The 14095-nt window shown below is 27.8% G+C and overlaps 1 protein-coding gene across 1 annotated transcript; it reads left to right on the forward strand.

The window, feature by feature from the left end:
• Window positions 1–997: 997 nt before the first annotated feature.
• LOC132952681 (TATA element modulatory factor) lies at window positions 998–9696 on the forward strand. The gene is made up of 19 exons (XM_061025038.1): window positions 998–1455; window positions 1644–2004; window positions 2631–2841; window positions 3552–3768; window positions 4299–4377; window positions 5423–5607; window positions 5779–5819; window positions 5882–5985; window positions 6037–6157; window positions 6573–6745; window positions 6818–7009; window positions 7370–7558; window positions 7780–7979; window positions 8066–8258; window positions 8322–8463; window positions 8539–8616; window positions 8713–8839; window positions 8905–9140; window positions 9223–9696. Exons 1-19 carry the CDS (start codon window positions 1191–1193, stop codon window positions 9256–9258), a joined length of 3150 nt encoding a protein of 1049 aa, XP_060881021.1. The 5' UTR covers window positions 998–1190; the 3' UTR covers window positions 9259–9696.
• The last annotated feature ends 4399 nt before the right edge of the window (window positions 9697–14095 follow it).

Here is a 14095-nt window from a genome sequence, read left to right on the forward strand (position 1 = left end):
CTTTTATAACTATACTAATCCAATAAGTAATAAAGAACACACTACTCGTTGAAATTATATCTAATATTTTTATAATATTCTTCCAATTTATCACCATTAAACTGCTATGCATAAGTCATTTTTATAGTCTTATGATGGCATACAAAATCAACATTTTGCTGGGAATATCTCGCACAATTTTTTAGTTATAGCTAATTTTCTTACACATAAATCATGCCATTGCTCATTGAAAGCCTCATAGCTATAGCTATCCATCCATGATGGTTATTGTTATTGAACAATGAGCTATACTATAAAAGCCAATTTTAAAAAAAAGGTGACAAGTGGGTAACGCTCTGCTGTTCAGTAGTTGTCGACTGTCGAGTATGTCATTATAATGGATGTATTATATTTGAATTAAGTAAATCATTCCATACGATAAATGGTTATCAATGGAGACTGTGCTAGTGTGCTGTCATCCTAGCACACTTGTATAATTAAATAAATAATCAAATTTAATATTAAAAAAAAAAATGAATTAAAGGTATAATATAGAAAAACCTGTGGGAATCTTCTATTCAAATTTCTAATAGCTATAAAAAGAAAACTTTTATGAATTTGATTTTGATGAATTTTGTCAAAATTAGAAATTTAAATGCATATAAAAGTAATTGTGTTTATGTTTCTTCATTATTTTTGAACTACTATTAATACAACTTATAAGGAACCTTGCATTACATTTTCAAGATTTTTTACCAAGTGAAAAAGTTTTTATCGACAATAATCTAAAATAATTTTTCAAAATTAGAAAAATGTCACGTCTATAACTTATAAGTCTATAAATAGCACAAAAAGAGTTAGTGGTTCACACATGATTTACGATCTTAAATCGTGGTCCACTGGAATAGATCCACTGGAATAGATATATCCGTGGTCTTTATTATATATGTTATCAAATCCTCATGATAGTAGAAATTGAAGTGATATCAATACTGATAACATATTAACATTAAATATAATTTTACAAATATGTACACATCATTAGAAATTTATTAAATATAATTTACTTCCCCTAATTTAATTGTAAATTTCTTATGATTTTTATTTATATTTATGTGTTCATTAATGTACATGTTGCATTTTCTTATACTGAACTAGACAAAATGTCTCATAAAATCACATTTTAGCAAACAGCCTTTTAGTAACAAAGTATGAGTTGGTTTAATCAGTTTGACGCGTCTGGGTTTGCAAGTCTCGCAAAGACAGCTCTTAAAGAAGCACAAAAAACTATTGATAAAGCTTTGGACATTAAAGACGAAGATGAATGTGATGAAGTATCCCAAGAGCCTGAAACTCCAAAAGACACAGATAATCAAGATTCTCAACAAAAGATATCTAAATTGGGCTCAAGTTTGTGGAGTTCATTTACCAATTCAGTATTTGAAGATGAAGATGATGTGGCTGACAAACAAAGTGGTATGTACTAAATATACTAATAAGTATTGATATTTTTCAATTATAAATATTATGTATTTAATTATGAATTTTGTTCATTGATCATATTTTGTATTAGGTATCTACCTACTTTAAAAGATATCTACAAATAAATTATTGTAAAAATTATATTTTTGATATTTATATTCTTACATTTTTCAATATTATAGAAATGAGGCAAAGCATGTCGTTAGATTTATCTAAATCATCTGCAGAAAATGATTTGATTGTGGCAAACCAACCAGCTAGATCTACTGGACAATCACCATCCACACAAGATGAACAATTTAATGTCATTGAGATTGATTCAGAATTAAATACTGATGTGGTTCGGAGAACAAGGAGTACAAGTTATAACAATACTAATCGTCTTTCTGCTGTCAGCTGTGATAGTGATCGTAAATCTACAATATCTACTGATAGTGTTGAAATACTTGGATCAACATCAACTAGTACACCTGAGTCGTCATCTGTAGAAGTCATAACATCAAGTTCAGTTGAAGTTTTGGCTGTTATCACTGAACCAAATAGGTATAGGTTAATATTTTATTAATTTAAGAATAAAGTGCACAAGAGATTGCCTTTCTAATCATAACTATGGACATTTGGAAAATGTTACCTTACTGCTCTTTCAACAACTAAATGTTTAGCCTCCAAAATATACTCTTCAAGTTCAATAGTTCACACATCTTAAATTTAGATAGATTTTATCGTAATGATATGATTATTTAGTTTTTCATTGTAACACAATAGGACTTGTGAAACATGAAATAATAAATTAAAAATATCTTGTCTAAACATCCATCTAAATACTTAATTATTCAAAGAATTAATTGGTCAAAGTTAATATAGCTTTTTTAAGCTAATTTTTTTTTTAAATATGAAAAGAAGTAATTAAAAAAATTGTGTAATTATATGAATTAAATAAAACAATGACGCCAAACTAAAATTAAATTGTGAGAGGGCAAATATTATTTCTCATTAGTCATTACCCACCTTTTGCAGCGTACATACCTTTTATATTTATACTGACCATACGTACTTATTGTATATGGTCAGAGGGGTACCCGCAGTTGGGTATCCACGGATCCCCATCCATAAAAAAAAGGGTGGACTGGCCCCTTTTGTTACTTTTATGTTAACATGTTGATTTTTAGGGCAAATGATAGACAATATTCTCCAGATACAATAGAACCAATTCCAGAATTAATCGAGGACGATGATAGTCTAACTTGCTCAATATCAGATAATGTAACATGTATGGTTAACGAAGATACTTTAATGCCACAACATGGAGGAATGTTACTGCTCAAGTCCACTACCTCATCTTTAGATACTTCATTTACCGAATTATCATCACCTCATGAGGTAAATCTCTTAAGAGTTAAGACGACACACCCACATGTGTTGTCTTCGTCTTACAAGTGCGTAACATTTACACTCAGCAGATCATGTTTAGCTCCGTTAGTTCAAAAATTAGAGTGAATCAACCTATTATGAAAGTTGATGGTAAGAACATTATCTGTGTTCATTTGTTGTTTCTTACGATTATTCAGTTCTAAGTGAGTTATGAGCATTTTTATGCAATTTACGCATTTACGCTTTACTATAAACACATAACTTGCTCAAAATTTTAACTATCTTCCAAAAACAACCTATGATAAGAACTTAAGTCGTGTTTTTATGTGGGTTTTTTACGTTAGTTCAGTTATTAAGTGAGTTACGAGCATTATTAATTTACACTGTATTATAAATGCAAAACTTGTTAAAAGATTTAACCATCGTAAAAACCCACATACAAACACTGATAATGTTCTTACCATCGAGCTTCATAATAGGTCGATTCACTCTAATTTTTTTTTAACTAACTGAGCTAAATGTGATCTGCTGAGCGTAAATTTGCTATGTTATGCACTTGTAAGACAGAGACAACACATGTGGGTGTGGTTGCCTCTTAAATAAAATAATAGTATTTAATTCTGAGTGGAGAGGATTAACAGTACTCCTCTACTATACGGTCAAGCGGTTACTATTTCCCCTATTTTTTAATATGATTAACACTTATTTTTAATTTTTAGAACTCTGGAGCATTAGATATACTCGAAGAAGAGTCTATAGAGCCAAATTCTAATAGAAATAGTGTTATACTACAAACAAATTACTTAGAAAACTTAGACAATTTAAAGAATGTCCAAAATAGTATGAATAATATTAATACATTAAACACCAGTAACTCATCAATAGATTTGTTAAAAGTATCTGATACTACTTTAGAAAGCAGCAGTTGTGATGATGGTAATATCATTTTATTAAATACATTTAAAGGGATTCGATACCGTGATTTTCTGTTTTTGTCTAACACACGCGCGACATAGTATTTTAGACGTGTTTTTCGCCAAACATTCCAATTGATCTATGAAGCGATAAGAATTCTGAAAACAGATTTGAATTCGTCGTCAAGTCTACTTGAAATTGACTTTCCCACATTATTGATATTATCCCCCAAATTCCAGAACACATCATATTAAAAAAGAGTATTTAAACATTTTTGTATTTCAATGTATTTCAAAGAAGCTAAAATCAAAATATCAAAATTGTGGGAAAGTCGATTTCAAGTAGACTTGACGACGAATTCAAATCTGTTTTCAGAATTCTTATCACTTCATTAGATCAATTGATGTTTGGCAAAGAATCCGTCAAAAAACCTATGTCGCCTGTGCGTTAGACAAAAACAGAAAATCACGGTATGGAATCCCCTTAAGTATTGAAATAAAGTATGGCATAATATGATATGTATTAATATTTTATATATTATGTTATTGTAGAAACCATGGTTGGTAGCACTATAGATGCAACATCTCTGAATGAAGAACGTGAACCATCACCACAAGCATCTATAGATAAGTAAGGGCTTGAAAATTAGTTACAATTTTATTTTTATTTTGTCCAGTCTAATAATTGCAGAAAAAAATGAAAATTTATTAAAATTGTTTGGTAACCAGCTTGGTTATACCGTCCTCATTTGGATTGTATTTGATTAATTAAAATATTTTTTTTCTATAAATGTCAATAAAAAATTAGTTAACCGGTCAAAAAGCTTTAAAATGTTATACGTAAGTTTTTATTAGAGTTAAAATATTAACATAGGCATAATGGTTATTTTTTATAAGCATTTAAAGTTCAAATTTCGTAAAAACCACAGTTAATTTGTAGTTCAAAACTTATAAAATATTAAATGTGTATAATCTAAGACTAGAAAATCGAAAATAAGGTCTTTCATACAAGTTTATAGTTCATACTTTTTCCGAAAAATTACAGATAATTTTAGGAAAATTGATATGCAAATGCAATGTTTTTTCAAAAATGAATTCATTCTGGTAAGATGTTTATGTAATTTACGTCTTGCTTACTATAGTTGACAGTTGAAACTTGATAAATATTTATTTTTTTTAAGTAATAATAATACGGCAATGGGTTGGGGGGCTTCAGCCCCCCCCCCCCCCCCTTCGAACGCCACTGTACATTTATAATTTATCAAATTACTTATGATAGTGGGTAATAATTTACTTATTACTAGATTAAATAAAATAAATAATATAGACTATTGCATAGTCTACAATATTTATAACGATGAAATTAAAACCGGTCATTTAAGAAGAGATTTTTAGATAAGACAACTATTGATCATCATGTGCAATAAGATAAAATATGAATTAAATTTTTTTTATTCACTTTTTATCAACACGGATTAAAAATGTTATTGGTGAAGACGACGAAATACCTATTTTAATAATTACTTTTTACGTAATTTTAAATAAAATGTTTTAGTACATATTTTGAGAATTTTTTTGCATATAAATCTGTTCCCTAATTATAACCTACAAAATTCAAATAACATAGTTCAAACATAATTTTTGTATTTATTAAATTAATATAATATTTTATTTAGTCATTCAGATTTCGTAAAAATTGGTTCAAGCGAAACAAATTCTTGTGATGAACTTGAAACATGGACTTCATCTGATATAGAAGTAATATCTAGTCCTGCTACTAATGATGACAGTGAAAGTAATGCTTCTCACCGGCATAGTCCAGTAAAATATCACCCAGACCATATACCATCATTTTTGTCTGGTATGAATATTATTATTTTATAAATAATATTGTCTACTACAGTAATAAAATTTTCGTTTATTATATTAATATTATTATTATTATTTGTATAATATACCTAGATTAAAAAAAAAATGCAATTATAACTAAAATTATATTAAAATGCATTTTGGTTTTTATTTATATATATAGGACAACAACATGGACCAAAAGACTTTGAAGATCTTTTAAAAGTATTTAAATAAAAATTAAACTTATTTTTTAATAAGTATTTTATAATAGTAATAATTTTCAGAAAATTGTTGAATTGAATTCTACAGTTAAAGCCAGAGAATCAAAATTAATTGATTTAAGTAAAAAGAATGCTGAACTAGCAGCTAATAATTCAGAAATGAAAAGGTAATATATATTAAGTATTTAAAAATGTATCTCTAAAGTTTATTTGTATAGCCAATTAGATTATTTAAATTCAAGTAATTTAAATGAAGAATACACTCAAAGATTAGCAACAATGGAGAAAAAATTTCAACAAGCAATTCGAGAAAAAGATCAGTTACAAAAACAACTTGATGTAAGAATTGAAAAACTTATACTAAAATATATATATTTGTTAATAAACAAAAGCCTAATTTTTAAAGAAGTTATGAATATAAAATATTTTTATTCAAACATATTATACATGTGTTCTTAACTTGCTAAAAAATTGAAAATTGAATAAACAATGCACACACACTTGGGTAATGTTTTTACCTTGAAATTTAAAACACAAATTAGGTATGTTGTACTTTTTAAAGATGAAAACTGTACTCTAAAAGCTTTGTAATGGATGCATTGGATGCAATGTTTCATTACTATTATACATGTCCTTAATCTTTATTTTAATATTTAATAGTTTTTAGTTTTTACTACAGTCAATTATCATTAGTTATTAAAAATTATGGATTGACATTTTTATGTTAAGTTTTTTAATTTTTTATTATTTACAGCAAAATAAAAATAGTGTACAATTTAAAGTTCTTATTGAAGATAAAGATTCTCTAATTAAAGAACTGAGGGATGAAGGAGAAAAATTGAGTAAACAACATCTTACATTAAATAACATAATAAAAAAACTACGAGTAGCTGAAAAAGAATCATTGAAAACTATAAATAAATATAAGTTAGTATTTAATGATAACAACCAATTTTCATGAATATTACAAAACCTTATTGATGCATTTAACATTATTAGAGATCAACAAGATAAGCTATCCCAAGAAGTAGAAAGAATAAAAAAATCATTAGTTGCAAAAGAAGAGATGGAAAGAAGTCAAATTGAAGCTATTCACCAGCTAACAAAGTCCAATCAAAATTTTGAAAAAGAAAATATAAATTTAGTGAGCCAAGTTGATAATTTAACATCAACTTTGATATCACTTCAAAAGTAATAATATTCAAATAATTTTTTTTTTAATTTCATTATAATTGATAATTACATATTAAGCAATATTTATATTTGATTGTATTTTAGAACAAATCAATTTCACCGCTGTCACTTGAAATTAAAAATTAAATAAACCGTTTTTGTTTTAGGAAATAAATAAATATATTCATGTTTTTTTTCAACAGTCATCTTGATTGAATAATTAAATATGTTTGTAATTTTTATTGACAATTGATACAAATTATAACATTTGTTGATATTTATTTAATTATAATTGAAGTTATGGAGAAAAAACTAGTTTTACCTAATTCTTGTGTAATTCTTATATAATATTATTATGATTATTTTTTTAATTAATAGGGATATTCAAGGTAAAGAAACTGCTGTTATAGAATTAAAAAAAGACTCTAATGAACTTAAGCTAATAGAAAAAGACAAACAAGATTTAGAAGAAAGATTATTAAATAAAAATAAACATTGTGAAGAAATGGAGATTGTAATAAGTAACTTAAAATCAAATCTTTGTAAAGTTGAAGAAAATAATTATGTGTAAGTAATAATTATAAAATTTTATTTAATTTGTATTATCATAGTAATATAGAACAGTAGTAAAAAAAAGTATAAGTATTATTAAACTATAAAATATACCTATGCTTTGCTTAATTACTGTTAAAGAAAATAAGATTTTTATACACATTCCTGATTTACTGATATTTATTACATTATTATTATTTATGAATAATTATAACCATATATAATAATTTATATAGATTGATGAATGAATTGAAACAAGAAAATCTCTCACTTATTAGAAGGTTAGAAGAATCTGAGAGGAGAAGAGAAAACTCTTTACAAGAAACTTTAAAAGCTACACAACCTTTGGTTAAAGAACTCGAAGAAAAATCAGTTTTAATAAAAACATTAGAACATGAATTTGAAAAACGTGAACTATTACATTTAAAAACTATAGGTAAACATCATTTAATATTTAATTATACTATTGAATAAATAATTTTGCTCATTATTTTATTATTATTTATTTCATTAAATGTCTAGACGAACTACAAACTTCGTTAAATAATGCAGAAAATAAAATAAAATTAACTGACTCTAAAATACACGAAAGTAATACTTTTGGTAAAAAATGTAGAGAGCAAATTGATAATTTGTTACAAAATGAAAGTGAATTAAAAGTTAAATTAGAAAGTTTAAAAGAAGAAAATGCTACATTAAAATTAAACTCAAATAAGTATGAAATGAAAACATAAAAAATAATTGGTAACTAAGTATAATTTTATTTTTTTGAATTTAGTGTCGTAAAACTTGAAAACGAACTGGCTGGAAGTAAAAAGTTACTAGCTGATGCTACATTAAAAATTAATACTCTTGAAAATGAATTGAAATTTGAAAAGGATAAACTAAATGTAGAAATTGAAAAAAGAAAAAAATTACAAGTATATTGTTTATTGATTTCATAAATTTAAATTCACAATTTTATGACTATTTTGAATGATTTTCACTTTTAACAGCTTAATGCATCTCATCAATCATCCCCAACTACAAGTGTGGGAGTTCCCTCATTAGAAGAATCTTCGTTTTGGCCATCAGTATGACTTTTTATTTACATTATTATTGTCTCCTTGTTAAAAGAATATAATAAAATAAAGGATAATAATTTGCAAAAACTACTTATTTAATTGCAGTTTGCCGATGATGATAGAAGCTCAGTAACAGAAAGAGCATGTAGTATTTATGATCCGATGAGAACATCATTTAGTAACACAACAACGGTTTTAGAAAACTTACAGTCACAAATAAAATTAAAAGAAGGTCAGAATAGAAAATGTCATGTTTTTTCTTAGATTTTGTAATACTATATTAAATCGTACTCGTAGGAGAAGCACTTCAATTGCAGTGGGAATTGTCAAGGAGAGATCATGAAAGGGATCAATTGACAACTGGATTAGCCGCGCTTACCGCCAAAGTAGAAGAACAATCCATCTCATTAGTAGAACTTTCTGACCTTCAAAAGAGGTATGATGCATTATTACAACTATATGGTGAAAAACTAGAAGAAAGTGAAGAATTAAAACTTGATCTTCAAGATGTAAAAGACATGTATAAAGCTCAGGTAAATATAAAATATGTTTAAATAATTTATACCTGTCACGTGATTTATAAACTATTATTTTAAATTGAATTAAAATTTATAGATTGATGAACTACTTAAAAGAGATAAAACGGGATAAAATTAATAATAGTATTATCATGCAATGTTTTTTTTATTACTTTTTCAAAAAACTATATTAGTTTTGTATCCTTTAATGAATATTTTTTTATATCTGTATGTCATTGAAAAAATACTAATATTTATGTTTATGATATAATTAAAGATCATAAATAACTTTATTCCCTATTTAAAATGTTAAGAACTATTATTTCCGTAATCATTATTAAATTTACTATCAAATAATTATTGTATCTTTATTAAATTATTATAACTGTTACCAATTTTTTTATTGTTTTTTTTGTGAATTTTGAAAAGTATTATTTGTAGATATTTTTATTTTCTAGTGCAATTTGTTCTTTATAATGATATTATTTATTACTGTATGTTATGTATATCTGTGATAATAAATATTATTTTAATTGTTAGCATTATATTATTATGTTCATAAAATTATTGATGGTTAAAAGAATTTGAGTTTTTAGTAAGCATTTATTTAATATATTTATACTGTGAAATTGTTATTTTGATAAATGTATAGTCCTCATTCAAATACCAAAAAATATAAATAACCTTATCCCTAATCAAGAAAAGCTTAACTAAGCAGTTTACAATCATTATATGATTATATGCTGGGTGATTTTTTTAACTTTACATACAATATACATTGATACATTGAAAAATATATTTTATGAACTTCGAACAATAGTTACAATGTGTAGTTAAGAAATAATGTAATAAAATATTTTTGAAAATGTGAAAACGTTTTTAAGTGTTTGTCGTTAAAAGAATCATCCAGTATATTCTGTGCAACACGATTGCGCCCGTTTTACTTTTTACCTGAAAAAACACAACACAATTGAGCTCTATGAAATATAGGTGTTATCATTTCACCAATTTTACAGGCTTAGGAATAACAACAAAATAAAATTGTTGGCTTGGTTAAAATTGTTTCATATAAAGTCATTAGTATTTAGTACACACAATACACTATTTAAAACAATTGATACTTGACATAAATACTACAAATTACATTTTTTTTTTTTTATAACATTATTTGTACAAATAAAATATGACAAATGTTTATAATGCCATGTATTTATAGTGTATTAGGTACTACAGTCGAACTTTTTTAAATCGAAATCATCAATACCTCGAACTTTTAACTTTTGGCTTCAACTTTGAGTTAATCAAATCCTATTATATTTTTGAATAGTGTATTGTAAAATTGTTACAAGGACAACAACTATATTTTATAGAGCGCAATGTTGTTTTATGTTGCGTTTTTGCATTTAAAAAAGTATGACGTGCCATCGTGTAACACCACTGTATATTGTATTATTCACAGAATCCTCGAAAGATATTATATATTTAGCACCCATACTTCATCTCATATTCATCTGTAGTTGCGCCAGTGCTCCTATCTTTAAATTCCAATATGACATATGAATAAAATACTTGAGGTACGTCACCTAATGTACATTTTCCCTACTCCAGTTACCTACCTACTGTTAATAAACGAATTCCAAATCCAAATGTATTTTTAAACTTACGAAAGTCAACCATCACTGACACTGAGGTCATCTTTGTTCATATTATATGCTTTTATAGTCAAAATAGAAAGGATAAAAGTGTATAATATTATATTCCATTTGTAATACTTGAATATTCAATATGCTTTTTCTGTTTTTGACTTTTTCCCAGATTTATGCTCTTGACATTACAGCAACACCAAAAGTTATTTTGAATTACAAATTTTTTGTTACCGAAAGTTTAGTTTTTGATGACGGTTGAAGCGTTGGAAAGCGACCTTTTTTCGTCCAGCGGGCGGTAAAGTGGGAATCCCCGAAAGTGCTGGGAGTATTCCCTGCACAACAAGACACGGAACGATGAACGCAGAGGCATGACAAAATAGCATGTTGTGTGACAAGGGCGGGAAGTGAGCTATTTCAATCACGGGCGACGTGTGCGGCCATGAGCCGCAGGCGAGGTTCGCATTTCATCCAAGACTGAAATTGCCTTCCTGCACGAACCACACATACTATTTTTTTGTCACGCCTCTGCGTTCATCAATCTCATCAAAGGTAGGTATTGCAGGGTTATTCTATGCAACAACCAGACTATATTCTACGAAAACGATTTCGTGAAAGAAAAATATTTTAGCGTCATTCAAGGGGGTTATAATAGTATGAATATAATATAAGATGTAACTAAAAGTGTATGTTTTGTAAGCACCGTGGTATAGATTTCAGTGTCTGGTTGTTCAGGAGGATACGCCCAGCACTTTTGGGGATTTCCAGTTTACCGTCGAGCACTTTTTGGGATTTCACTTTACCACCCGCTGGACGGAAAAAGGTCGTCTTCCAAAGCTTCAACCGTCATCGAAAACTAAACTTTTGGTGTAGGCGTGACAAAAAATAGTATGTGTGACTCGTATGGGTTAAATTTAGGTCAATTTCCTGACGTCGAGAAAAAATTGTACGGAAACTTGATTTTAATGATTTAGTCACCGTAGTAAGTATAGGGCTATATAATTTTATTCATTTTAATCAGTTGCCCTCAGCAACTATTTTGGCATTTAAAAACATGTACCAGTTACCCTCAACCAAATGTACCAATTTATTTCCCTCGACGTGGATGCGCTGCACCTGGTACAAATTACAAAGAGGTACATTTTACCGACATGTGAACATTTTTTTTCGACAAATTACAATGTATGTCTCTTATTCTTTACCATTGAGAATATTATATTTATTACTTATATAATATATTAAATGCTTTATTTTACTATCATTATTTTGAACAATACTATAGCCGCGTACGCGCACCGTCGTCGCATGGTTTTACATATTTGTACATCACTTATTAATTTACACCATATTTGTTATTGTGGTCGTGTATATAACAATTTGTTGAGGGCAACTGGTGCATTTTGTTATATTATGTAGTTTGGAGAGGATTGGTATAAAAAAAAAAGGTAATTTTGATGGCAACTGGTATATGTAGGACGTAGGTACGTAAGTCGATGGTAACTGGTAGTTAATGATTAATACTGGAATTACATTTTTATAAAACAAAACTATAATCAAAGTGAGTGGACTGTGTGTAAATAGACATACAATATGAAATAGCCATTAAGGGATCGCGCGTTGGCAATGTCCGGATATCATAAAATAAGTTGTTGAAAGAAAAAATGGATTAAGAGTAAACAATTTGCTTATCTTTTCCAGACTGCTAATACATACTATTTTCTATTTCATATTTTCATATATGACTTCCGTAACATTTACTAAATGAAGCATGAACTAAGGGCATTGGATGCGGTGATTTTCTGCCTTTGTCTAACACACGTTGAACATAGGAATAACGACCTAAGCGACTGATAAAAATTAAGGTACTTTTAGTTTTTCAATTTAAAAAATGAAAAGATGTTTGAATTGGTTTACAAGTTTACTTTGCATCGACAAAGACAGCAAATAGCCGCATCCAACGCCCTTAAAGTGGGAAAAAATAATGTCGTCAACTGGATATTCAAAATTTAGAGGTTATGGATTCTGCTAAATGTGGTGATAAAAAGCTAAAACAAAAAAAAACACCGCCGCTTTTATCTCATAAACCATAGTCAAGCATAATATTATTATTTATTACTCAAACAAATAAACAATAGAGATCAAGGCGGCAGCGGAAAAAAACAGGCAGCGGGTATATAGTCAGTATCTACGGGATTCAAGGAGGCGGGTGGATAACTGGTCTAAGAAAATTTTAAAATATGGTTACCTAGGCTTGTGAAGTGGAGTCAGAAGACTTTTGAGCTATAAATTATTATTATAAACTGTGGACCGAAGGTCATATTTTGTGACGTGTGTTAGAGTCACTAGGTGGCATTTTGAGTCGTACATTATTAAAAACTGTGGGTCGAAGGCCATGTGTGTCAGTCAGTATATGAGACATTTCTGTTGGTATGATAAATAATAATATATTGATGTTGATGAAAATAAACGATGGCCCCGACAGGGAAAGCAATACGAAAAACGAAAGCAGCTCGATTTAAAACTTTAAAAAAAGTTCTAATAGCTTAACTAGAATTGTATAAAGGAGTGGGGCTCTAGAGTCTTGACCTTCATACTTCGTTCGATCATTGTAAATTGTTCTTCATAATTAGTTATGTTGTCATTTTTTGGTTGCATCTAATTGGTTCATGATATTCTATAGGTGATACCTACATAATATGATTCGCATCCTAATTGGATCCTTTTCAAATTGAAAATATTATATTAAACTTAGAAGTACAGACAAACCATAATCCTAAAAGTAAAGATACATACTTATATAAAAATAGAAATACATAATTTAAAAAAAAAATTTAATATGTTTTAAAATAATTTAGAACCAATTCGGATGTACTACTCTTCGTAATAACTCGATAACCAATTTGGATACAGTGAAATAAATATATACATATTTAACACATTATTTTATATAACCCAAAGAGAAGGGCTGACACGTGTTGTGCCATAATTATTAGGTACAGCTGTAGTGAGCTGTTAAATGAATATAATTATTGTGTACCTACCTATTCCTATGTGTTTAAATATTTAATTCATGTAAGTTATATTATCACCAACGTCATGTATTCATCTTTACATATATCTATATATTATATTAATATTATAAAGAAGAACAATTTTTCGTTTGTCTGGTGTAATCTCTGCATGGGTTTTAAAGAAGTTCAATATCAGTTTGGAGGCAATACTTACCCCCAGTGGCCCAGTGCCAAACCAATATCCATTGTAACTATAAAAAGTATATAATATACAAGCAGTATTTTTGGATTACTCGTTGCTATATAACTATATTAC

This window comes from Metopolophium dirhodum, chromosome 9 (genome assembly GCF_019925205.1).
Source record: "Metopolophium dirhodum isolate CAU chromosome 9, ASM1992520v1, whole genome shotgun sequence".
NCBI lineage: Eukaryota > Metazoa > Arthropoda > Insecta > Hemiptera > Aphididae > Metopolophium > Metopolophium dirhodum.